General features: G+C 38.5%; 2 protein-coding genes across 4 annotated transcripts in view; one reads left to right on the top strand and one right to left on the bottom strand.

Moving 5' to 3' along the window:
* The window catches only part of LOC127803428 (uncharacterized), a 32,151-nt gene extending 14,110 nt beyond the window's left edge, over positions 1-18,041 (top strand). Inside the window, exons 4-7 of one of the 3 annotated variants that reach the window (XM_052339644.1) lie at positions 7,955-8,139; positions 8,390-8,472; positions 9,545-9,607; positions 17,548-18,041. In XM_052339644.1, coding sequence (XP_052195604.1) covers positions 7,955-8,139; positions 8,390-8,472; positions 9,545-9,607; positions 17,548-17,805 — 589 coding nt within the window. In that variant the 3' untranslated portion in view covers positions 17,806-18,041. Of the gene's footprint in view, positions 1-7,954; positions 8,140-8,389; positions 8,653-9,544; positions 9,608-17,547 lie in introns of all 3 variants that reach the window. The other 2 variants (XM_052339642.1, XM_052339643.1) reach the window with 2 other exon arrangements.
* A 179-nt stretch (positions 18,042-18,220) lies between these two features.
* Positions 18,221-21,958, bottom strand: LOC127803429 (uncharacterized). The gene is made up of 3 exons (XM_052339645.1): positions 21,806-21,958; positions 20,696-20,869; positions 18,221-18,663 (listed from the first exon to the last, which is right to left on the bottom strand). Exons 1-3 carry the CDS (start codon positions 21,896-21,898, stop codon positions 18,484-18,486), a joined length of 447 nt encoding a protein of 148 aa, XP_052195605.1. The 5' UTR covers positions 21,899-21,958; the 3' UTR covers positions 18,221-18,483.
* Positions 21,959-27,857: the final 5,899 nt, after the last annotated feature.

Here is a 27,857-nt window from a genome sequence, read left to right as displayed (position 1 = left end):
TCTTTTTCCCAGCTTTTGATATTCAAAAAGGGCAAAAATTGCATATTGCATGCTGATTGCTGGAATTATATTGCCCATCATTTTCTTTCTTATAAATATGTAGCTGACCAAATCATTTATTATCTATTTGTGTGATATACATGCCACTTAAATTACCTGTTTATATCTGCTTAGCATATGCCTTTTATTTTTTCCCGATATTGCTCTTCCCACAATTTGCTTGGGATTTAGCTGGTCCTTTGGGTAAGGGACGTGCAACAGGAGGCCTATCATAATTATTTATAGCATATGTGCACAAACACAAATTATATGGATCCATATGAGCAGACAATCATTATATCATGTCAACTTGAATGAAAATAATGGAAAGACTTCTATTTGGCTAGTAATTTATGTATTCTGTAGATATTAATTTTGGTGGTATGGAACAATGAAAATATTCATTTTTTAAACTTGAATTTAAAGACTTATGTATCTATTTTTGGAAAGAAAAAGGAGGAGAAAAAAATTTCAGTGGTAATCACCAAAGATATTGTTTCCAAGTTCAAAAAATTAGATAAGATGAAAAGATATTACTACGTTGTGCTTGGCAATTTTCCTTTGGCTTTAGTGCATCATAGAGACCGTTTATCTTGACCCAAGAACTGTGAGTCACAAGTTTTTCACACTCACAATCTCGAACATTGGGTGATTAATCATCATCATAATAATTCATTATTTACTTGTTTCAAAGTGTTAGGCAGTTAAAGGTTTTGAGCTTGTATATTGAAGCATTTTTCTAGTATTTATACAATGGGTCAATTGTGTTTTGGACAACTTGGTTTTGTGATCCCCAATATGGTAAAGATATGTAGCTTCACTAGTGAATTCTGCTTCTCCCTAATGGGTTTGTCTGGCATATTTGTAGCCAACCAAAGTTTACCCTACTTGACTATCACCCATTTTAAACCCTATTTGTGTTGAACCCTCAATCTCCTCTCCTCTCATGCAAGAATGACAACTTGAACCTTCAATTGCCTCTCATGCACAAAATTGCACCCACATTTTGGGCTTACAAATTTGTTTAGCTAGCACTCATGGTATAAATTTTGCCTCTCACTGTTTTTAGTTGTGTTCTTGTCTTTGTTTTTGAGAGTGTTAATCATTTGTTGTTTCAAGAGTGTTAAGTTTGTTTTATTCTACTTTTATCATCATTGGAGGTGATGGGCATGTGTGCTTTAAAGTGTTTCTCTATTGTTCCTTCTTTATCTTTTAAAAAATTGTAAATGATCTATATGGTTTTGTGAAATTGTTTCCCTATAACTATTTAAGTGGTTATCTGAAAAGAAATAGACAAAGAAATATGAAGAAACAAGAAAGCAAAAAGGGTCAGATTTAACATTAAAATTATTTGGCCATAGTTGAAGGTTTCAAATTGACTAAAATTGATCCCAGTACCGAATAAAATAGTTCTAAGATTGACTAGTGACTTTGCAGAGAATGCAATTTTTATTTCTGACCTGCCAAATAATTGTATAAATGGACTGAATATAACTAAATCAAGTAAGGATAGTGCTGATACTTGTGTTCCATGTTGTATAGGTTGGTTTGACAATATCAACTATTTGATGGAACATGATTATATCAATTATCTTCATTCATTGCCATCTCATGAAACTTTTCTGTATGAAGATGGTGTTGGAACTTTATGTCATCATTCCCTCGCAAGAGGGTTGCGTTAAGAAGAACATATGGGTAAAATTATGTCATATTGTTCTTTTGCGTAGATTTATATTGTCAATGATGATGAAGGATGATTTTGATAAAAATTTTGATATCTTCAAAAAAAAAAGTGACAAGAGGAGGATAAATGGATAAATTGTTTAAACTTAAATTGCCCAAGCCAATGTGACAAATCATTAAAAATGGAAAACACTAACTGGTATTCTTGATCTAGATCACAATGTTGAGTGATGGTATTGATAAATAGTTCATGCACTCTATCCTTCTCCTTTCCTCACGTCCTTTGAAATTGTTACACTTTTAAGTTGAGAAATAAATACTTAAACATGAACCACATTTTGCCCTTTTCTTTTCTATAGCTTTATTAGGATTGCCAAAGGAGATAAGCACACACTCTATGAGTGCCCAAACTATGTTTAATGTCACAAAATTTTTAAACCTAAGGCACTTAACAACATCATTGGATGGTTGTATGAACTTACTTGAGCAATAACTTTATGAAGTATTTGCTTAGTCTAATGTTCATAGAAGCTTATGTTGTATTCATGGTTAACATGATTCGTGCTTTTATCAAGAATATGGGTGAGTTTGAGTGCCAATGTGGTCTAAGGCTTGATGATAAGGGTGTGCAATATCTTCAGGATAAACATCGATCAGAGAACATTTTGGGCTGGACAAGATGACCTCAGGTTACTGACATGTTGTAATAGATTTGTATAAGTGATGAAGGAGTTTTGGTTTGCACCAACACGATCTCATATCTTACATGGGTCAACTTCTTCCACGTACACTGAATTGGAGTTGGCTTTCAAATTGATTAGGCATTCTGCCATCTTCTAGTGTTGGTAATAAGAGACCCACACTTTTCACTTTATTGTGGGTGAGGCCACAACCAAGTCATTGGATGCGACCATTCTCATGGGGCTACAGATCGATGGGCTTGTAATGATAGGTTCAACCAACTGGGATTGGATGGCATTGTGCCTATAGTACATAGGGCTGCGTTAAAGGCATATGCCTTGCATGGATTGCCCTTAGCGATCATCAAGCTATGAGAAAACTTTGCTAACCTCTTGGAGGATGTAGCAAAAGATGTGTGTAGAGAAACATGCAATCATATAACATAATCCTAATTGGGGGCACTGTATTTTAACAAGTCTTGAAATGTAGTGCAACTGATATGCTTGGCCCTTTTTATGTGACTTAGGCTATTACGGGACCCTCAGATGGACCATTGCCGTGCACACATGCCTTTACAAAGCACTTTGTCACACTTGTTAGTGAGCAACATAAGAGATCAATGGTCCTTTCATATCCTCGTAGTTGTGGTCATGAGAGATGCTTCATGTGGGGTGATCCATGAGGTTGGATAAAGTGCAAATGGATCTTGATTCTCATCTATTGGGATGGAGGGTCCAAATATTTCCTCAATGACGAGTGAGATTGACAAACAAATGACCAGGTACATGTGACATATATGATCAAATACAAAACTATTTTCCACATTATCTTTAGCTAATTTGTTTGTTATTTGGTGTTTGTAGGTTGATTGGTAGCCTACACGTTAGACAACTACTCACCATTTGTCTCGAGGGGTAGTGGATGTGGTGCATGGAAGTGCAATTCATTTTCTTTGATGTTATTGAGTGCCACTTCTCTTTAAGAATGATGTGCTAGATTGGATTGCAGCAACCCATCCTTGTTGATGTCGATACAGAGGTGGGATTGCATCGACTAGATATATATGGTTGACTCACCTACGATTAAGAGGGACACCACTAGCACTACATCCAACTATGGCGTCCCAAAGCCTTTAAATGTTTTGATCCATGGTGAGTACATGACTTGGTAATATTGCATCACTTGACATCTTATTGCGTCACTAGGGGATTGACTTCCTATGGTATTTGAATCCTAAGGTAAGGCTCAACATGCTATGATAGGCCTAAATGATATTACTTGATTTATATACCAACTTTTCATTTTTTGCATTTTTTTAAAATTGTTAGATTAAAACATATTGTATTTTTCCTTATATAGTTTGTTGGTCTTTGTCACATTTATGGCACGGCTTGTTGCAAGATATCTTGTTAGCCTGAGAATCCTTCCTAGCAAGACTAGTTGGCATAGTAGTGATGACAACAAACATGATTTGCTTGAGCATCTACACCTCCAACCTGATCTTCTTGAGTATTTGCATGCCCAAACTCATCTATCATGCCGTGTCACCATGCTCATCGATTTGTTGGACCTTACAAAGCATTGACTCCAACTTGTGTGTTCTCACCACTATGGGAGTTAGGCTTGTGCAAGAAGGCTTTTTAAGCCAACAAGATATCCTTCTATAAGCCATGTCATAAATGCAACGAACACTAGCCAACTATAAGAGAAAAAACACTATGTTTTAATCTAGAAATTTTTAAAAAAATGCAAAAAGGGAAAAAAAAAAAATGATATGTAAATGAAGAAGTAGTTTTGATGTGTCACACCATCTGACCATCGTATGTCGAGTCTTACTTTGGGGTTGAAATATTATAGGAGGTCGATCCCCTAGTGATGAGATAAGATGTGGAGTGATGCAATGTGACCAAGTCATGTACTCACCATGGGATTGAAATACCTATAGGCCTTGGAGTGCCATGGCTAACGACCATTTGTTGACTGTCCCATAGCTAGATGTATTGCTCATGGTGTCCTTCCTAGACATAGGTAGGTTGACCTTGTATGTCTAGCTGATGCAACCCCATGCCCATATTGACATTAAAGGAACATGTTTTGCAATCCAAACTGATGCATGACAAGAAGTGACACTCAATGACATCAAAGCATATGAGTGACACTTCTGCCCTCAATGCAGATGACAATTAGTTGGCTGATGATGTCCAACGTGTAGTCTAGGTGCCAATTAGTCTAGAACACCAAATAACGAACAAATAATGTGGAAGATAGTAGAGTACTAGTGTTTTGAAGATAATTGTCACATGTACCTAGTCATTTATATGTCGATCTAACTCATCACAGTAGAATTGGAAAGTGGAATAGGGTTATCCTCATGTGACATTTGGATCCATCATTGATGGCTTAGTAGATGAGTGCCAAGGTCCATTTGCACTTTTGCTAGCTTAATGTATCATCTGACATAGTCTTTTGCTTGATCCCAACTATAGGGTATAAAAGGACCAATGATCTCTTGTGTTTCACTTTGACATGTGTGACAAAATGCTCCGTAAAGGTTGAAGCATAGTGATGCCCCTACCAAGGGTCCTTGTAATGGTCTAGGTTGCAGAATTAGGGGTAGGTATATTAGTTGCACTGTATACTTGTTACAAAACAAGTGCGCTCTATAAGGACTCGGTTATATAACTGGATCTTTTTTTGCATGACATCCTTTGTTGTGTCCTTTGGGAGGTCATCAAAGTTTTGCCGTTGCTAGATGATCTTCAGGGATGATCTTTGCAAGGCATATGTTATTAGCTGCAACTCCATGTACTGTTTGCATAGTGTCGACCAATCCTAATTGGTTGAGCTAGTCTCTATGGGCTCATTGAATCGTAGCCCCATGAGAATGGTGATGTCTTGCATTTTGATTGTGGCCTTGCGACAATGAAGTGAAAAGTGTGGGTGTATTACTGCTAACACTCCATGATAGTAGTGATCATTGCCCAATCAATTTGAAACCCAACTCTAAGTCTGTGTGCATGAAAGAAGTCAACCCTTGTAAGGTGTGGGATCATGTGCTGGTGCAAAGCAAACTCCTTCATTGCATATGATTGTCCATTATGACGTGTTATTGGCTTGGGGTTCTATACAACCCAAATGTCCTCTGATCGATGTTGATCTTGGTGGTAATGTATGTCCCTATCGTTGGGCCCTAGACCATATTAGCATTCCACCTCGTCCATATTATTGATAAAGTAATAAATCCACGTTATCTATGAATACAATATAAACTTCTATGAACATTAGACTAAATAGATGCTTCATAAAGGCATCTCTCAAGTAAGCTTATTCAACAATCCAGTTATGTGGTTAAGTGCCTTGCTTAGTTTTAAAAAGTTTGTGACATTAAACGTAATTTGGTCACTTATAGAGTGTGTGCTTATCACCTCTGGCACTCTTGATAAAGCTCTAGAAAAGAGGACAAAATGTTGTTTGTGTTTAGGTGTTTAACCACAACTTAAAAGTGTAACCATTTCAAAAGAGATGAACCAAGGATGGGGATAGAGTGCACCAACTACTTATTAATACTGTCCCATATAGACCAAGAATACCAGTTAGTGTTTTAAATTTTTAATAATTTGTCACATTGCATTGGACAACTTGACTTTAAACAATTTATGGATTTATCCTCTTGTGTCACTCTTTTTGTTTGTTTGTTTGTTTTTTTCTTGGAAGATGTGACTACTTTATAATCAAAATTATCCTCACTTAATTTAGTTATATACAATCCATTTTCCACAATTATTTGATAGGCAAAAAAGTAAAATTGCAACATTTGCAAAGTTACCAATCAGTCTTCAAACTATTTTATACAAAATTGTGATAAGTTTTAGTTGATTTGAAACCCCTGACTATGAATCGTCGCTGATCATGCACTAGAAAACTGACCATCGAGAAATTTTACGGCCTGTTTGGTTGTAGAGAACATTTTTTAATTTTTCAACGTTGATGTATTGATGATTGAATCTCTGATTAGAAAACAAAAAACTCAATTTTCTAATTTTCTCAACCTTATACTATGAATTGAAAAATATCAAAGAGGATGTTTTCTAATTTTTTTGAAAATAAATGCTATTACTTTTTGGAACACAAAATGTTAGTATGTTTAGTTATAAAATTGGAGTTGAAAACAATTTTTTTTTTTTTTTTCCAAAACTGAATGGGCCTTTAATGTTTAATCTGACCGCTTTTGCTCTCATCTTTTTCTGTCTATTTTTTTTCTCGTAACCTTAAACATGTTCTGACACACGTCATTTGTGGCTTAAATGGAAGAACCTTTGGTGTCTTTCCAGGAGCCTTGAATTTCTCTAACTGTGGGAGCATAATTGTTGGTCACACGAACAATTCTATGATTGGCATAGAATTTTTGGTTTGACCAATGGTTCTGCTTTGCTAATGCCATGCAAAAATCTGTTCCTATGTGGCTGGTTACATGTGAGGGAGGATGCTAAATTGGTAAAATTTTTGAAACTGGTGGTCTTTTGGCAATTTCTTTTAAAATGGGTGCTATATTGGTAAAAAAATTTGCATTTTTTCCTTCTTGACACTATGGAAAGGTGTACTATATATTTATCAAGTGTTATTATGGAACATTTTCATTTAGGCCACGAGGTCTTACTTTTTACATTCTCTCTTTTGTAGATTATTTTACTTATGGAGCATTTTTTTTTTTTAATGTTTGGACCATTGAAACTGACTGAGTTATTACATTCTCTCTTTTTTAGATTAATGACTCCAGTTATGAACCAAAATAATTAATAATAATTGTCATGATCTAGTTCCGCAATAGTAGTCTAGATCTGGAATATATTACTTGATTTCATTAACTCGTTTGCCAACTCCAACACACTTTTGGGTGAGGATCCATGGTATTGCAAGTGGTATCAGAGCCAACTTAGGACCATTGTTGAGAGATTTTGGGCCTGAAAAGTATTTGAGACTAACTAGTAGTATTAGAGTATTGCCAAGTGGGTGCAAGTTAGGAAAGTGTTTCAGACTGATGGGGGTTAAATTGAGATACGAGGTTTTTGTCCCAGCGAGGATGTCAAAAATTAAAGGAGGTTTTTCATGATCCAATCCCATATCAGTAGTCCACTAAGGAGGTCTTGGTATATTATTTAGTTCTATGAATCTATAAACCAACTTTAACTAGCATTTTTGGGTGAGGGCCCATGGTGTTACAAATGCATCAACTCAGGACCATTATCGAGTGGGCGAGGGCCATAAAAGTATTTGAGATTGTCTTGAATCAGATTGAGATGTGGATTTTTGGCCTGAGAAGGACTTTAGGCATTGAAGGAGGGGGGTTTGTCATGAGTTAATCTCACATTGATAATCTCCTGGAAAAGTATTGGGCGTGTTACTTAGTCTCATGAACTCAAGAGTCACCTTTAGCTAGCACTTTAGTTGAGGACCCATGGTGGTACAATAATCATTGATTGATGCTTAATTTTTGGTCTGTATGTGATGCTTAGTTTCACATTTCAACAGTTTAGCTATTCTGATTATGCAGAAACTGTTTATGGCTTCTATCACTCTGCAGGATTACAATGCCTGAGACCTATGTTGTTCACCTTGGCAATAGCAAGGAACTTATGGAAGTTGCTGAAGATAGCATTGCAAAATGGGTTTTACGCCAGCATGTCCGGGAGTCTCTTGGAGTGAGAAATGAAGATATTCTCTTTGCTATCATAAACAGTATGTTGTTTACACATGAAGATTGTTTCTTGTTTTTTATTCACTTTGCTGTATATGTGGACACTAAGAGATGGTTCAGTTTACTGGTCTCAGATGTTTTACGGGCAGTGTTGCAACTAATCACTCTAGATGTTTTTGTTTTTCTATTTATTTGGTCCCTTAGCTATTACCTACCTTAAAAAATATTATGCTTGTGCTAAGATTTTGGACTTCTACATTTTCTAGTCACCGCCTTACTTTGGAATTGCAGGTGTCTCTCGTGGAAAAGGCCAAGATTTATTTCTACGCGCCTTTTATGATAGCTTGCAGTTAATCCAAGCAAAGAAGTTACAGGTGCCATCTTTGCATGCAGTAATTGTAGGAAGTGACATGACTGCTCAGACAAAGTTTGAGTTAGAACTTAGAAATTTTGTAGCATTGAAGAAAATCCAGCATCATGTCCATTTTGTTAATAAAACTTTGACAGTAGCGCCTTATCTGGCTGCTATTGATGTTCTTGTTCAGAATTCCCAGGTTGGTTGAGATTTGTGGAGTCATGCCTCTTTTGTGTTTTTTCTTTGCTAGTGGTACTCTTTTTTGCAAGTCCTTTACTGGTGGTACTCTTTTTGGATAATTCCTTTACTAGTGATACTCTGATTTATTCTTTGCTTAAATGTTTATGATTATTTGATGCATACCTATGGGGGATGTTAAAATCTAGTATATAGTGACGTCATTGCACTTTTTACTTTTTTTGGTTAAATATTGAAGGACTGCCAACAAAACTTACCCGGAACATGCTTAAGGTACTAGTAACGAGGGTGCAATCATCAGGTGGGAAGTTTCAGCAGCCTTTTGTCTCCTTGAATGTAGTTGGCCTACTGTTTCACTTCTGTTTTTTCTTTGTTTTTAAGATAAAAGAAATTAGTGATGAAATACCTACAACCTGTGAAGCAAGGAAGCCACCATTTGCAGTGTTGAAAACTAAAGTTGCTACAAGTATTGTGTTAATAAGCAGCCTAAGTGAAGGAGTTTGTGTTTTACAAAACATGGGCTAATGTACTGTTGTGTCTTTCAGTTCCTTCTTTGAACTGCATCCATAAGTTAAATAGATTCGTGGACATAGGAGCTCCTTTAAGATTCATGTGTGTGAACAAGCAGGAAGTAGCCAAGTGGTTGTTGGATTGAAAATCTTGAAAGTTGATTATTTGAGCAAAGCAAGTAGCTAGCCATGTGATGCTAGTTTCTTCTGGCTAGCATAGCCTTGAACATAAGTCATATTATTTGATCACTTAGTTATTTATTTATTAGTTATTATTACTTATAGTCTGGTTTCTGTATGTTAGAAATTTCTTTGGCTGCTGAAAATTAATCTCTATACTTTTGATTTTGATTTCTCTCTTGGCCTTTTTCCTCCTCCATGTAGGGCAGGGGAGAGTGCTTTGGGAGGATTACCATTGAAGCCATGGCATTTCAGCTTCCTATATTGGTAAGAATTGCCTTTTCATTGTTTGCTTCATTTATTTCAACATAAAATATTTTTCTGGAAATAGTTGTTACAAATTCGTGTTTGGTTACACATTTGTTAGGTAAAAGATTTTACATTCTACAATTTGGTGTTCGGTAAAATGATTTACCAAATCTAAATTGGCAAGTCATTCGCAGATATAGAGTAGCTGCTCAATGACAAATAGGGGACTGTCATGAACCTAGGGTTCATAACAGGGTTAGATTGGCCATCGGAAGGATCCGATAGGCTTAGGACTAAGAACATAATGTTTAGAGGGGAATTTGGACAGAGATGGGGGAAGATAACATATATAATTGAGGGAGAGATATTAAGAGAAAAGGGGGAGAAACGAGAGGGAGATTGGAGAGAAAATTGTAGAGAAAGAATTAAGATCTTTGTTTATAAATTCAAGCATAATCCTCTCCTCTTACAATTGACCTTTTTATAGTCATAGCTAGTTGCTTAACTAATTTTTAATAACACTCATGTGCTCCTAACAAATTACCAAATATTCCTAACAAACTATTATACCCTATTACAATAATGCCCCTTTATTGCTTCTAGGGTCATGACAATTCCCCCATTTTGAAAGGTTTCTTGTCCCCAAGAAACTTATTACGTCGAGTTGTTTTTATTCATCCAATCCTAGCTTTCTCTATCAGTTTAATGCTTCTTTTCTTCTTTATCCTTCTAGGCTTTTTCCTCTTTTCTTTTCTCTCAACCGTAATAGCATCATGACTTGCTGCGACACCATCTTCAACCATCTGTTCATCTGTCAATGCAATAGACCAGCATTCGGATTTGCCGACTGAAGGAGGAACCAATATAGTAGCGAAAATTTTGTTCCCTTCGGCAAAACCTATAACTTTTTCAGCTACCTCCCTTAGCTTTTCCCCAGCTACAACCGACTTCCAAAATTCTTCACTACTTTGAATCTGTTGCTAGTGTAGAGAACTACTTGCAGGGTCATAATTCGTAAAGGATTTCCCTTGGCTGAAAGAGAAATCAACATCTCTTTTTTAAGCGAGTGTGTTCCACTTTCTTGAAATTCCTGCTTTAGTTACCTCTGTTACCCTCAATATTGACAACGGGTTCACACGTTTTGCAATTTCGCTTGCCCCTTCTGTAATGGCAACAACACCATCATATTGTTCAGTGCCAGAGCCTTTTGTGTTGGTAGTAAGATATCTTCTAGCTAGTTCTATCTCTACCATCTCGCTGCCCATTTTAACCCAAGCCAAAGAATCCTTAGCTTTTGGTAGGTCCAAAATACGAGGAAGGGTTCCAGCCCCAATATCTGTATAGATTGAGGGTCCTTCAGTTAGATTTTCCTGATCCAATGCTATTCCATTTCCCACAAATTTCTGATTCGGAACACCACCAAATCCTTCAGCCCATGCACTAGCCAACGGGGGTAATGAGTTGGTATCTTCCTTGTCAATTTCGCCTAAACCGGTATACTTCTTCTGCTCAACATTGGAGGTGAGCAATGAATCTGCTTCCTGCCTCCTCAATTTCTCCTTCAGCTGCTCCATTTTAAGGAATTCATTTTTGTTAAAACTTCCGCGATAATCATCGAAGTATTCAGCGGGGAAGTTGTAATGATATTTCTTAATCAGTATCATCACAAACTCCTACAGCTTCTCGCGGAACATATGACCAAATTCCTCGCGCTCTTCATGAATCCCACTACTTGTTCCTTTGTCCCTTCAACTAGACTCATTCTCAAACTTCTTTCCCCATGTTTGATTCTTTTGGCTACACTACTCTTTATCTCTGTTGCTACCAATTGAAAATGCAGCCTTTTTTGGCTGCCATTGAGGCTCCATTCCAATTGAAAATGAAGCATTCTTCTGCTGCAATTGAGGCTCCAATGGTCTCCCACGTGCATTGCTCCCCTTAGCTGATTTTTCACAATCAGCATACTTTGAAGACCAATGAGCTATATACATACTGCTCTTGTTCACCTCTCTAATTCAAACAAAGTTAACCAGAATTCAAAGTCAAAATTAGCCTTTGTTTACCTTACTAGTAGCCTAGAATTTGATTAGAATTACCGCATGCGGGGTTCCTCTTCACTGATTCGTTGCTCAATCCCTTCACCGGAGCCACGGACAAGTTGCCTTAAGCCTTCTTAATCTGGGCCAGAAGTGTTTGTCCACCTCCTACCACTTAATTGGTCTTGCAATCTTAGACTTTAGCCTCTTATAATTTGGCCAAGATCCCACGGAATTTGGTGACAATAAGAGGAATTAGAAGTTGGGCAGTGGCCGAGATCCGTTGCTAAGGAGCAACAACCAAGATCGCCTGGGCTTGCTTGCCTCTCAAGATTCGAACAGGAGGGCCCAGATTCACAGACGACAATCGCCTCACGTCAGCTGCCCAGGGAAGTCACCAACCCAATCACCGTCCCCTATTGGCTGCGATTCCTATTTCCACGTTTGACCCAATCTCTATCATCTTCCAATTTCGAGTCTGATACCCACACTAATCACCGTTCGCTTCACCCAGCAATCTATCGTCGACACTGTTGAATTTGTTGGACTCATTGAACCACTGTTCAGTCGATTTCACAGAAAGTCGCATCTTCTTACTCGCCCAATCACCGTCCAATGAGTGTCGAAATTCACCTGAATTTAGTGCCTCTGATCTGCACTGAATTGTCTATTAGAATTGACAAATGCGATGGATAACACCCTTTGGACTTGCTCGTGATCTGCTCGCAATCGCTATAACTTCCAGATTGCACGGACCTAGGTCTACTTCATGCCTTCACTACTCGTTGGACTCGAGTGATTCAATGATCTTCCCAATCGCGTCTTCTTCTTCCGACCTTAGATGTCAGTCAACAAACGCTCTCCTCTTTGGAATCATTGGAGCTGAATTCGCCTGAATTCAATTCGTTCCACCTGAAGCCCACACCACCTGTAATGGATCGACTCTGTTCTACGTCTACTTCGCCTCCTCTGATTTGTACTGAGTTGTCGTTCGATTTGCCACTACTATCTTCTCTGAATTCCGCCACTAAGATAGTCAGAATTTGCACACGCATAAGAAGCGAAGGCTATAGATGTTCAACAGTATTCGTCGGAATCACTGTCGGACTCACCTTTAACAGTCGGACACACTAACTGGATTTTCGAACGCACAGTCGAGGAATGACTGCTCTGATACCATTTGTCATGAACCTAGGGTTCATACCAGGGTTGGATTGGCCATCAGAAGGATCCGAGAGGCTTAGGATTAAGAACATAATGTTTAGAGGGGAATTTGGACAGAAATGGAGAAAGATAACATATAGAATTGAGGGAGAGATATTAAGAGAAAAGGGGGAGAAACAAGAGACAAACGAGAGAGAGATTGGAGAGAAAATTGTAGAGAGAGAATTAAGATCTTTGTTTATCAATTCAAGCATAATTCTCTCCTCTTACAATTGACTTTTTTATGGGCATAGCTAGTTGCTTAACTAATTTTTAACAGCATCCATGTGCTCCTAACAAATTGCCAAATATACTATGATATTCTATTACAATAATGCCCCTTTATTGTTTCTAGGGTCATGATAGGGACATAGAGGGTCTACCACCAGATGAACCAAAGGGCCGAGGACTAGATTGCCTGCTCTTTATCCTGATGGTGCCACTTCCTGTTTTTCTCCCTGGCCCTTTATAATAAAAAAGAAAAAAGTAACTAGTCAAATAATGTATTTGTTAGCCAACCAAAATAATAATAATAATAATAATAATAATAATAATAGTGATGACGACAACGACGACGATGATGAATTTCTTGTAAAAAATCTAAACAAAATCAGCTTCTGTACTATTGGTTTTGTTATTTGGCCTTGTCACAATGCATTATTAATGTGTCAATCATACTCTCTCTCTATTCTCCAGAGACCAAAACAAGGTTGGGCCTGGGTGGCTTTAACTGATATTTCAGAACCTAACTTGTCTACCATATTAGCTTTTGCTCAGTTGATGGACGCTTACAGCTTTCTTCTCATTCAAATCCTTTCCAAAACTATTTTTTCAAGGTATTGACTGAGCACACATAGTAGGATTAAGACTTGATATGTTGTTGACTACTGACCACCTAAGGTGAAACATATGGAAATTCTTTTTCGAAAATGCCAAAATGGTGTTACAACTTTAGGTCCTTTATTTACCTTTTTTTCTTGGCTTTATGACTGTACTTCAATTCTAACAATTTGTCCTTTAATTTTTGTGAGAGATGTGTAATTGATCTGATTGAAACATTTATCAACGATTTGGACATAAAATGACCATGGGCTGTGCGCATGGCCACTTCAGAGGGGGCAAAATAGTAAAATTACTTTGGGCTTGTTATGCTCTCTCTCTCTCTCTCTCTCTAGTTTTCTGTGCTATTGTAATCCCTTTCCTTTCAATTGTTAAAATTTAATTTTAAAATTATTTCCTCATTGGTCCAGTTAGCAACAAAATATAGCAAGTAACTGGAACACCCTTTTGTATACTTGGCCATTTGGTTGAGCAGGACTGGAAGTTCTCTGTTTTCCTCTTTTCTTATCACTCTTTTCTTATTTGCCTTTGCCCGTGACAACCCAACCATTTTCAATGAGGTAGACCAACGCGCACTGTCATTTTCTGATTTGCGTTCTTTCCTCACTTTCTATGTCTTTTGTTCTCTTCCATTACCTTCTCTTTTATCTCTATTTTCCTCTTTTCTTATCCGTCATTGTTGTTTCTCCTAAACGAACACAAAAATCTTCCATGTACTCTTGCCAATTCAATTCGGTTCTCCTCCTGCTCCAGCCTTGGAACCATGCATCTGCCATGTCATTAAGATAAGCAGCAACTAGATTCACTTTTTGGCATTCAACCACCCGATAGTAGTGAAAGAACCATTCACATCGCTAGATCCACCACCTCAGTTTTTCACCGTCAAATGCTGGAATTTCCAGCCTCGACATTGGAGATAGGTGTTGAGTTGTATAGGCTTCTTGCATTGATGCTTCAGGCACATACTCCGATCACTCTGTTTTCGGAGGATTAGGAGCACGATGTCAAGTTCTTGTTTCAGCTAGAATTGAAGCCATTGTGGACCTTGGAGGAAAATCTGCTGGCAAACTAGTGTTAGGCATCCTAGAAAACATGCTTAGGATAGTGTTCAATTGCTGGCCAAATCCGACGAATTCTTCTCTGAGACCAGAGAAGTCTTCTCTCATATTCTTCTCCACCGTAATCATCGCTTCCCTAGTAGCCAAATTCTCGGCTTTGCCTTGACTCACCTCTTTTTTAAGTCTGGCGAAGCTTGAGTTCCATTGTCTCCAATCTATCCTCCAGTTGCTCCTCATTCTAGCAAGGCCAATATCCATTGCATCCAATCAAGTTTCCAGCTACTTCATCCTTCCACCATCACTCAATTCGCCAATCATGCCGTAGATCAATCAACTATCATGGTTCACTGGATTCGATCGACAGAGGTACTTGATCTGTAGATCAGTTCCATTGAAGTACTGATCGTCTGATTTCGGAATTTGATCGCAATTGCGATGAGCTTCAATCACTCAGATTTGCTGCTCGTTGTCTACTTGATCCAAATCAAATGGTTGGGGATCGCTCGACTTTGATACCAATTGTCACGTTTTTTGGGTTTACCTAAGATTGATAATAGGCATTATGGATTAGAAAAGGGAGGGAGGGAGAAATCAAAAGGAGGGAGAATTCAGAAGAATCGAGGGAGAAACAGAATTCAAATTCATTAATAAACTACATATTCTCTACTCTTTGGCCTATTTATAGGCTGTTGCAATGTTCTAAAACGCAGCCAAGGCGGCCACCTAGGTGCTAGGTGGCCCTTGGACGCCGCTATTAAGTCCTAACCGACACCCTAGGCGCCGAGCCGATTAATCCAGCCCGATCGGCGCCTAGCCGCCTGGGTTGAGCGCGGCTTGGCCGCTGTGATTTGTAAGAGCCGTGTAGAGATGGTGGACGAAGTGTCCTCACCTTTGAAGCTCAAGAACACGCCATAATTGTCGCTGCTCTGAGAAGCAGAATTGGAGGAGGCGGGCTCTTTGCCTCTTGTAGTAGTAGTCATTGAACAGAGGGAGCAGAGAAGAATGGATCTGTTGGAGAAATTTCGGGAAGAAAAATTTCTAAGTAGATGCAAGTATGGAACTCGTTTGGAAGACGAGAGAAATTTAGGGGGAGGGGGAGAGAGAGAGAGAGAGACCAAACACCAAAGTAAACCAAAGCAGTGGTCAAAAAGCACATGTTGAATGGGCATTTCAACATGTGGGAAAAAAAGTCAAAAAAAGTACATTTCATGGGTTAAATTATTGTTAATAATAATTTAATTTGCGTGTGATTTACTGTTAGATGAAAGCACAAAATAATGCAAGGAAGCAACAAATGTTACAAAATAATGCAAGTTTATGTGCTGAAAATAACAGTTTTTCTAGGCTCTGCCTAGGCCCCGATCTGGCGCCCGACTAGCGCCTAGCGTCTTTTAGAACACTAGGCTGTTGCATCATTTCAGTTAGTAACGAACTGGAAGTACAATCCTATAACAGCCTAAGGTACAACAAGAAAATTACATGTAAAAGAACAATTACTCCTAATGCCCTTGGGGTCGTGACAGTAATTTACTATTTTGCTTCTCCATACCCATGAGCTTGCTACACAATCATTTTCTATACAAATATTTGACTGATTGTTTTGTAATTGAACTAATTTTGCATGTTCTACAAACTGAAAATGACAATAGTTTATGCAGTTGGAACTGTAGGACTAAATTAAGATTAAAGTTAAACTAATGGGTTATTGTTGTGATTTACCCTTCATGAAAATAGGTTTAGGATTTAGTTTTTATGATAGAATTAAAGTAGGATGGTTAAAATAGAAAAATCCTCCTGGCCTTCTATATGACAGTAAGATTCTATTAAAGTTAAAAAGGAATACTTCATTAAGATACCTTCAACTATAAGGGCAACTTTGTTGTATGGCATAGAATGTTGGGTAACAAATAAACATGATGTGAAAAATATGACTAACTGAAATAAGGATGCTAAAGTGGATATATGACCATATAAGAATAGATAAAATTAGACATAAGGTTTTTTGTAATAAGGTTGGAATGACCCATATTGAAGAATATAAGATGTTTGATACACAAATAAGATAGTTTGGTCATGTGAGAAGAAAACGAATAGAGGTTCCTATAAGAAAAGTGGATGGAATAAAACAAATATTTATAAAGAGGTAGAGGAAGACTAAGAAAAAATTTAGTGAGAGACATATCTAATACAAATTTTATGGATCTTGTAGAAGATAAAATTATAGATAGAAACGAGTGAAAAGTTAAATTTCATGTTGTTGACCTCATGTAGTGGGATAAGGGCTTGGTATGTTATTGTTGGGCAGTCAACCACTATTAGGTGCAAAATATCAACATAACTAAGATGGGAATCTTACAATGGATGTGGGGTCATATAAGAAAAAACATGATTAGAAATGAGGTTATCCACAGTAAAGTCAAAGTAGTTATTTTTGAGGATAAGGTTTGTGAGACGCAATTATGATAGTTTAGTCATGTGAGAAGACCAATAACTGAAGAAATTTGTAGCAAAAGAGGTGGAAAAGGACCAGGAGAAACTTGGTGGAAACTCTTAAGCATGATTTGGGTTTGATAGCTATACTGAAAATGGGCAAAAATTGAGATGATGGGCGAGTAAAAATGCATATAGCTGATTCCACCTAGTAGGATTTAGGTTTGACCCCACCTAGTAGAATAGTACTTTTCTTAAGGTTCTCTGTAAGCATGTTTTTTTTTTTTTTTAAATGACATTAGATTATTTGCTAAAGTTGTGTTTCTTGTGCAGCATTTTTCTCCTTTCATCACTGCTTGTGTTTATTCCTTCGTTTTGACATATGTGTCAGGGAACATCAGCGGGAGGCACTGCAGAAATTGTGGTTAATGGATCGACTGGTTTGTTGCATCCCGTTGGGAAAGAGGGAGTCACTCCTCTTGCACAAAACATCGTCAAACTGGCCACTCATGTTGAAAGGAGGCTTACAATGGGAAAGAGAGGCTATGAGAGGGTGAAGCAAATGTTTTTGGAACGGCACATGGCACACAGAATTGCTGCAGTCCTGAAGGAAGTTCTGCAGAAGGCAAAGAGCCACAAACAATCTTAACCTCCGTCTGTTGGAGAATCTCCATCTTCATCTGGGCTCTGTTTATAAGCTTGTCAAAATCTAGTTAACTGTAGTATATATAGGCTGGTCAGTTTTCTGAAAGAAAGATTATGTATGGTTTTACCTGAATTTGTTGGCTCCTGTGAATACTTGGCCCCTGACCTCACCTCCTTTTCTATTTCATTGAAAGAGTTGGGATTCAAATATATGTGAATATGATACTCTGGTTCTGTTGATAGGATTGAGATTACCATCAAGTAATTAGAAATTTGTTCGCACACCTCCGTCATTCATGCATTCCTGGCATATAATTTTTTGGCGTGAGTGATGGGGAGATTTTGAACTTTTTTAAATTTGAAAATCTGTTAATATGGCAGTTGCTGCGTAGATGCTGTTATGAAGTAAAACTCAAGCAGTCTTTAAAAAGTCCATTTGCATCATGATTATGTAGCTGGGATTACATTGAATATGCTTTTGAATAATTTTTTGACAACCGACCGTATCCCGGATTAGCATTGGGTTGTATAATCCAGTAGCACTACATACGACCAAACCCTTTAGCTTGATTTTGAAGAAAGAGAATGATAAAAATAGTCTTCCTCAATGACAGATTTCAGGCAGGCTTTCAAATCAACTTGGGAATGTGAAACAAGCTTCTTATGGTAGTGAAAATGGAGTTCATGGAAACTTTGGCCGGCTTGACTGCCTGATATTGGGTTTTGTAAACCAGGTTGTATACAGAAATTGCTTCTGGGGCCCCACATGGTTGCATATCTGCCTAACTTTCTGCCTCTCCCTCATCCATCTCAATACTATTTTCATCTGCCTTTTGCTTGTCAGACCTCTCAAACCAACTTCCTGCATTAGGCATGTTGTTCAGTTGAGCCACAATAGGATTCATAGAAGGGTAAAAATTGAACAAAAATTGATTGAGAATTGTGTGGGAAAAAAAAAAAAATGAAAAAGGAGGCCTGTTAAAAATGCTTATCAAATGCTTAATTTGCAGGAAAAAAAAAAATGCAACTGCCATGCATGCCAAAAAACAGAAACTATAAGAGTTATAACCTAATAAACTACAAATAAGTAACTTCAATTTTAACACTCGGTCTACTTGTATCCTGGGGTTAAGCATATGGCTATGTATCACCTGGGTCTTGGGGCCTGGCAGAGACCGAAGTCGCCAAAGTAGTGTCTTAAGAAGAGAATCATCCTGGTTGCCCTCTCTTTATCCCCTCTTTTTGAGTCAAAAAACAGAAAGACATCACATCCTAAGGTTTCTCTTCCATTCAATTATAGCTCAAATATGAAGTGACATCAAATTGAGTTTGAGTAAAAACCCTAGCATATGTTCTGATGCGGCCAGGGTTGACAAAGCTGCCATGTGGAAGGGGTGAGACCCTCAGGTGGGGTTTAAGTCGGGCATAGCAACCAATTTGGCCTGAATAACTTGGCACAGGTCCCCTGGTTCAGTCGGTCTGGTCTGATCCTTTCCTGGCAAAGAAAAAATGCCCTTGAGCGACTGGAGGTCTCCTTCAGTCCTAGGATATCATAGAGATCTCCCAAGTGTCTCAAAACGTACAACCATGATGTCAAGGCGACACGACCACGTGGACAGAGCCACCAAATGGCCATAACCTGGGCCCTAGAGCCGCCTCTCAGCATGATACAAACCTTTCAACCAACTCAAGGACATCGCATGTGCCCACGATCTGACCCATTCCCCCACAGGTGCAATGACGGCACCAAAGGGTGCCAATGACGGCCTATAAATAACACAAGAAAACCCTTCAACAGGTATGTTATTCTAATAGCATTAACACACACATACCAGAAAATCCCCTTTTTCATGAGACTTAAGCATCGGAGGATGCTCCCAGTGAGCCTCGGGACAGTCTCACTGATTTTTTTTCTTGCAGGAGCCCGATTCAAACTCGCATTACTGTCCAGCTTGGATAATCTACACATACATTGGTGACTCGTGAATGTCACCAATTTCAATAAAAATTGAAAGATAGGAAGGGAGGACAGTACTGCTATGAGATTACCTATGCATAATTACAATGAAATAGGGCCAATAAAAGATGACATGGCTGTGCATGGGCAACCACATTGGTGCTGCCAATAACACAGCAAGACTTAATCCCTCTATGTGGGGTTGGTTACATAAATTCTAGCTCCTCAATACTTTCTAGCTATGACCTTATCCCTTTAAGTGGTCACCAAACAAAAATTATAACCTGGAGGCAGTTTCTTCAAATGATTTTGTAGTAATGGGACAGCTTGGTGGAACTATTTCAACACTAAAAACATCTAATATAAAATAAAAAATTGAAGAAAGCCAAATGGCCCAAATTCACATCTCCTGAGAAGGATGAAATTTGTACAATCTTCTATCTCAGTCAAAAAGTGCTGTAAGAATATAATGAATGCCATCATCAATCAGTTCTGGCATTATTTTGTTTGTTCTTTTTTTGATGCAATTGCTTTCTTATTTTCATTTCTTTTTGCTAAAAGAATGAAGACTTCAGATTGATTAATGCTCTTAATGTTGAATCATATCAGAAAACTAACCATGCTAATTCTGATGTCATCTGTCGTGTTAGAGTAACCAGGCAGGCATTAATTGAATTGTATTAATTCAATTCTTGTTTATTTATTTATTTTTTTCCAGGAAGAAGTAATCAGGAATAAAAAGGGAAGACACCTAGAGAAGGTTTGCGGTAGCCTCTGAAATGTACATTGCCTTGATTCTCTTATTATTACTCTTCTTTCTCAATCTTTTCTCTAAAAAGGGCATACCCTACTGTGACGCATTTAAGTTTCAAAACATATATAATTATCAGAGAGAGTATAGGTATGAAATTAAAAGTTTTAGAGCAGAACTGGTTACCTTCACACGTTCCCAGGTGTCTGCAATAGTGAGAGGACCATGCTCCTTCAGGATGTCAAAAATAACTCTAGTTATCGTTTGTGTCTGCTCAGGTGATGTTTTGACCTCTATTGGTTTCATCTTTGGCTTTGGCTTCTTCGCAATATACCGAATTGCAGTGGCAAACATGATGACCTTCTCATATAATAACACAAATCTCAACTCAAAGAGTAACTCTATTTAATAGCTTGCAATTTTAACAAAGTTATGAATCTGCACCAACAAAAATTGGTCAGCTTTGAAAAAGAAAGGAGAAACATGCTTAAACGTTAATAAGGTGCCCATATGATCTTGCAGATTTGATACCTAGTTAAGACAGACACGAGCCTGAAAAACAATCAAAATGAGGCCTAAAAAGGAAAAAGAAAATCATCTAATGGTGTCTGATTCAAAAGTAACGGCATGGCGATGGTCCTCTTTTCACAGTGGGATGCTAAAAAATTCTATGCAGGATGTCTGATTGAAGAGTAACTGTAGTACCCATGTGGTAAGGGCCCTGCATTTTCTCCAAAGAAATTGGCTTTACTTCATGTGTGATGTTCTCAATTGGTTCACAAATTATATGCTATAATAAAGTAGCTGTCATTTTCATTTTTCATTATCCACACTTTTTCATGTAACCATGGTGAGGTTCTTATTCTCCGCTCTAATTCAGAACTACAGCGTACTTTTTAAGCAGTTTCAACCTGTGTAATCCAATCCAACAACTTAACCCTCAGAAGTCGGTCCTGATTAAAACACTCTCGCCGTAAACGAGATAATACACCATCAGACTGCCAATTACAGGTAGAACGTTGATTTGGTCATGAATTCTTCCGGAGAAGAAATGAAAATAACGTACTTAAAAGTGTCACTGGCTTTCATATGCGCATGCAAGGAATCTATAACTATAAGTAAAACACCACACTTTGAGATCAAAGCGGGATTTTAGCGAACAGGTTGAGTGCATTCTCGATTCAATAGTCCAAATCGGTAACAAAAAGGATAACAAGCAATCACACAAATGAAATTGGTATGCTTTTGTAAGTAACTATGCCCAACGAGAGAGGGAGGGAGAGAGAGAGAACGCACTTTGAACAGATACTCTGGACGTACGCTAAGGTAGAGGATTCTTAGACTGGAGAAAGCCCCAATCTTTAACCGTAGAAGAATGCTCCATTCCATTTCCAACCCACCCTATTTCATTTGTTGTTTGACCCTCGAAGTGCTTTACAATTGCAGAAACAAACCACTCGGGAAACCCGGACGGCCCAACCCATTTGAGCCCATCGGGCACTTTTAGGTTGGACTTCGTAATTTAATGTTAATTTTTTTTTTATCATCATGTTTAAACATAATTTGACAAGACAAAGGTATTAAAACCTTTTTTAAGGAGCGTTTGGTACGGGAGAAGTTTTTAAATTTTTAAGATTCCTGATTCTTGAGAATGCTCATGAAAATTTTTGATTCCCAAGATTTATGTAATTCTATATTTAGATAGATTTAATCATTCTCAGGAATGTTGAGTATTTTTTTTCTAAGAATCTTACATTGCTATGTTTGGTTTAAATGTAACATTCTTAGAAATTCACGTTCTTTTTTCAAAATTACCCTTATTTAATTTTTTATTTAAAAATGATAAATTTTTTCTACTATATAAAATATTGAGACCCACAATATCTTTAGAAAATAAAAAAATATTATTTTTTTACACATTATGTATATATATGCATGTGTATATATATATAATATATATACATAATATATATATTTGTATGAATATCTACTTTAATATATATAATATTTTATAATAAATAATATAAATATATTATAATATATTTTTATATTTAATATATAATATATAAATATATATACATATATGTATATATAATATATTTAATATAAATATATTACATATATATAATATATATAATATGTTTGTATGGAGTTATAAAAGAGTAAGGGGTGTTTTAGTCTTTTTATTTGTTAAAAACATTCCCAAGTCCATGGAAAACTTAGATTCCCAACCCCCCATAAAAATATTTTTGTGGAAAAATTACTTAAAAATCATTCTCGGGAATCTTATTTTTCAAGATTCTTTTTATAAAAAAGTTATACCAAACATGGGAATACAGATTCCCAACCTAACATTCCCAGAAATCTTAAAATTTCTCCTGTACCAAACGCCCCCTTAGTTCTCAGTTTAATTCTTACTAATTTGATATTTTATTAATTCACTTAAGAACATTTGTTAATCAAAATAAGCGAAGATGAGAAAGTCAAAATATAGGAATCATATATGTAATATCCCAAAAAAAAAATAATAATAATAAAAATAATAAAAGTGTAAACTAAATTTACTGAAATTAAATTTAGTTAATTAATTTAAATTATTTAAAAAAAAATTGTTATTTTTGTGTGTCTCTCGTTGAAGCTTCTTGAAGCTTCTGGTGAAAAGAAGAAAACAGAGGAGCAGAGGGTGAGAGTTGGAGAGGGAGAGCTCGGGAGAGAGTTTAAGGCCGAGAGCTCATGCGAGAGAGAGAGATCGAGACCGAGAGAGTGAGAAAGAGAGATCGAACGAGGGAGAAAGAGGGAGGTGAGAGCCATGGAAGCTCCGAGTCAGCTCGGCCATGGCCGCTGAGTGAGGCAGGGCAGCAGCTCGCGAGGGGAGGCAGCCATCGATGGTGGCCTTGCAGCGACGTGGAGCGTTGGTTCGTGGTGGCGCGAAGTAGCAGCCAAGAGCTACGGCGGTGGCACGGCCGCAGCTGTTGCAGCCATGGAAGCTGGCCGAGGCGGTGGCTGGTAGCGGCTGTGCGCATGGAGGAAGATGCGGAAGAAGAAGAAGAAGAAGAAGAAGAAGAAGAAGAAAAGAAAGAAGAAAGGATGAAGGAGAAGGAAAGAAGAAGAGAAGAAGAAGAAAAATGGCGCTGGAGCAGTGAGCGTGAGCGTGGGAGAAGAAAGGAAGAAGAAGGAAGAAGAAGAGAAGAAGAAGAAAGAAAGAAAAGAGAAGAAAAGAAAGGAAAGAAAAATAAATAAGGAAAAAATAAATGAATTTTGGGATTTGTCGGCATGGGAAGTGATCAGGTACGTGGGTAAAAATTTGTAGAAGCATTATATGTTTAAATTATAAATTTTACGCGATTAAAATTAATTAATTTGGGTCCCGGTTGTGTTATTTGCTAGGAAATGATTTAATTTGCATCGGGAGCTCGAGTGTGGTCGGAATCAGCTGATTTCAGGCAAGTTCCTAATTCTTTCCTCGTATTCTTTAATTCCCGGGAGAAACCCTGTGATTTCTCGTATTTTATACCCTCCCTTCGTCTGTTTCGGCTTGTTTATTAATTATGGAATTTTGAGTCATCCGATTTAAATTTAATTTATTAAGCTGGCTTCGAGGATTTTATTAACATGATTTAATTTAAAATAAATATGAGACTCGTTGAGATTTTAATTGTGGTGCGCTTACGTGGGATTTTAGACGGCTAAATTAATTATATTACATGGTAGATTTATTTAATTAAAGCTGCGATTTTATTTATTGCCAGCGAACGTTTTACTTCGCAGCGGGTGCGTAAGAAAAGCAAGGAACGACCGTGTAAAGGCAAGCTCCTAACCCTCTCCTCGTGCTTTTCAATTCCCGTGAAAGACCCCGTGATTTCTCGTATTTAGTCTTCTCCCTTACTTTGTTTTGGCACTTAGCCTTATCTATTGAATTATTATTCATTTGTTTTAATTAAATTAAATCCGAGACTTCTAGCATTTTATTTGTTGTGAGCCTATGGGGGTTTGTACCGCCCTCATTCCTTTCGGAATGATGCTGAACCAGTTTGGGGACTAGGTTCCTAGACGTGAGGGTTTATTTACGATTTTATTGGGTTTACTTACAGTTTTTCTCAGATTTATTTATGGTTCGGTTAGAGCTATCGAGCAGTGGGGCAGGGGTCGATTGTTGGTGACGTTGGGGTAGACTATGGTACGGCCTTGATGTGGATCATCGAGTGGACACTCCTAGTCACTAACCGTTGACCGGTGCTGGGTACTGCTGACTAGCTCTGCCGGTATGTGATTTACTGCAAGATTAGTTACATTGTATTACTGTTCATGATTTGATATGCACATGGGTACGGGATGCATGTTGGGATATTCATTTATTGAGTATGCTTGGACACGAACATTCTAGCTTGGTTAGGTTGCATCCACCGCGAGCATATGCATGGCGTGTGGTTTACTATGTGGGCGGAGCATGGCCTGATGCCTGGATGTATGGGCGCCTTGTATCACGTTGATGCTCACTACGTCATTGCATTTCTATGTGCATTGCATGGATACTAGTAGTATTTAGTTCTCGGACGGGAGTACCGTTCCGAGGGAGCCTATGGCTCGGTTGTCGGGAGTACCGACGGATACAGGTGACGGGAGTACCGGCCTGGGACAGCGCGCGCAGGTTTGTGGAGACATTTGTTGCCTTTCAGGGCAGCGGCAGGTTGGTATGGGACTTGGGTGCCAAGTGTCTTATGTGGGCCCCAAGGACCGGTATGTGCTTTTATTTTGTTATGCTATTGAGCTGTTGTGTTGTAGCGTCTCATGGCTTGTGTGTACCTGGGGGTTTATTTTGGGAAGAGTTTTTTGGTTATACTCAGCCTACAGCCTTTCTTTTCCTTATGCTTGCTGAGTCTCTCGACTCACCTTGCTTTCCATCATTCCAGGTAGTGGCGGCGTGGGCCATAGCAAGGGAGTCAGCTTTAACGGCAGAGTCGGTGTGGTGTACAGGCAGTCTCGTCAATCCCTATCCACTCTGATGTCTAAGTAGAATTTACCCTATTATTTTGTACTGTGCCAGGTCTTTCCTCGAGTCTCGTGTATGCCGGCACAGGAGTTTGTGTTTATCTATTTATCTTGTGACCGCTGTGTTAGCGGGATACCCATAGTGCATGCATGTCTTGAGCTTTGCTTCCGCTGTTCTTATTTTTGTGTATGCATGCCGGGGTGGTCTTTGTCTCGTGTTTCATTATTTTTCTCCTCCCGTAGGCGCTCCCGTTCGGGTAGTCCGAGTGGTTGGGGATATCCGGGCGGGGGTGCTTACAATGTTGGTATCAGAGCGTAGTTGGGGTCAATTTTCGGGGACGAGTTCCTGTACACCAAGGTTGTCGGGTAGAGTTAGGGAGGTTTAGGCTAATTAAATAGGGTCAGGCTGCGTTAAGTTGAGTTTTGCTTATTTGAGCCAGAGATCGTGTCCCAATTTATATTCGTGCAGGGGTGATAAATGCATGTTAGGAAGGGACCGTGAAGTGGCATGAATGTGATTTCTTTAGGACTTGTGCCTATCCCTAGGTGTTTGGGTCAGATGGTGATTTCGCCTTCATAAAGTTGTCGGATGTTTAGTGTTGTATGCAGATTTTGAGTATTCCCAATAGGACCCGAAGGCCTAGATTTCCAATGTACCCTTACCCAACTCGGATGTGCTCTCAGTATTGCATTGTTTATGGTGTCAGTGGGAACAGGAGTTTGCTTCTGGATGGGGAGGCGGGCAAGACGAAAAATGAATACGTAGTGAGTTATATGTATCGGCTTGACGAGTTGTCTCAAGAGATGATCCACGAGATCTTTTGGGAACTGTTAGAGACAAGTCTTGTTCGCCCGTGAGCACATGAAGGACATGTGGAGGCGACTGACTAAAGTAGTGATGAATGATGTGAGACTTTGTTCCCATTATGATATTTTGCTAGGGCTGTAAGGTAACAAGTTGTCATTTGGGAACCTTATCAGGGGGCGATATAGGATGTGCTCGGGATTGAAGCACTACCTGGCACTCAGTCAAAGCCACTGTGAGGGTGTCGTCATAGCCACTAGAGGGACCTGTTGAACCCGACTCTAGCATAGCTAGCAATGAGGACTTAGCCTACTTGGAAGATGAAGTTACCTCGGTTGCCAGGGGTGACGAGGGGAGTTTTAGTTAGTATGATTGGTAGGGGGGCTGTAATGCAAATGTGTGGTTGTAAATTACGAGTTTTGTAAGGATGGGAATGGTGTGAGAAATCATGTGCAATGTTTGAGGGTATTATGTAATGAGGTCGTGGTAGAATGTGACCTGGAGGTTCATGATTGAATTTTGCCAGGAGTGATACGGGAAGGTCCCACCATGTGAAAATGTGCTATAGGAGTCCGATGGTAAACAGTAGATCCGTAGGCACCGAGATGTGTGCCGGGTGTGAATGTATTTACGATAAGGCTAGGGTCGATCTTATTCCAAGAGAGATCTATGATGGGAAGTAACCGAGGGACTATTACAGGAATTATGGACTTGGAGTTTACAGTGGTTATGTTATTTGGAGATTTAGCATCACGACCTAAATAGGGTATAGGTCTTTAGTTCTCACAGGTGAAGTAGAGTTCAGGTGACGCCGCGATTGGCGTGTCGAAAGACTAAGGTTGTGAGATTTTGTAATAAATAGGGTAAAGCAAAGGTGATAGTAGACATTTTGGATCGCTGTGGAGCGTCTGTGATAAAGTGAATTAGAAAAAAAAAAAAAAAAAAAAAAAGAAAACCCTCTAAGCTTTGATGTGGTGGGAGATACCAAGGTGTATGGCTAGGACTGAAGTTAGTTATAGGGTTAAGTAACTGTTGGGTTTTGCTGTAAGGGTAGTGGTTGCTATGAGTACGCGCGGTACTGATTACGGACCACATGCCTTAGGGTCGGTTATTGACCGATTGAGGAGATGAGATTCCCCTGGGTGTTGGTCAAGTGGTACATTGACAGAAGCATGAGATGGCTTGTTATGCCAGCTAGAAGAATGTCTAACCTACGTCTTTGAGATAGCTTTGGGGAACGATTGAGTTATGATGTTGTAATGGGCGAACTATGTCGGTGTGTGTAATATGAGGGATGACGTTCTTTAAGTCGGTTAAGGTATTAGTGGTCACAACGTGGTCCAAGTGAGGTGTCGGATTGGGAGATTTGCTAGTGTATTAAGTCTAGTAGTAGACTCAGACTTGTGGGAACTGAAAAATGATGATATGGAATATCATGAGATGTGTGAGCGTATCTTGAGGGCATGGACTGAGCGCGAATTTCGAGGACGAAATTCTAATAAGGAGGGGAGAATTGTAATATCCCAAAAAAAAAATAATAATAATAAAAATAAT

Source organism: Diospyros lotus, chromosome 6, assembly GCF_014633365.1.
Source record: "Diospyros lotus cultivar Yz01 chromosome 6, ASM1463336v1, whole genome shotgun sequence".
Lineage (NCBI taxonomy): Eukaryota > Viridiplantae > Streptophyta > Magnoliopsida > Ericales > Ebenaceae > Diospyros > Diospyros lotus.
Note: the sequence above shows the minus strand (reverse complement) of the source record. Positions and strands in the feature narration are given on the sequence as shown.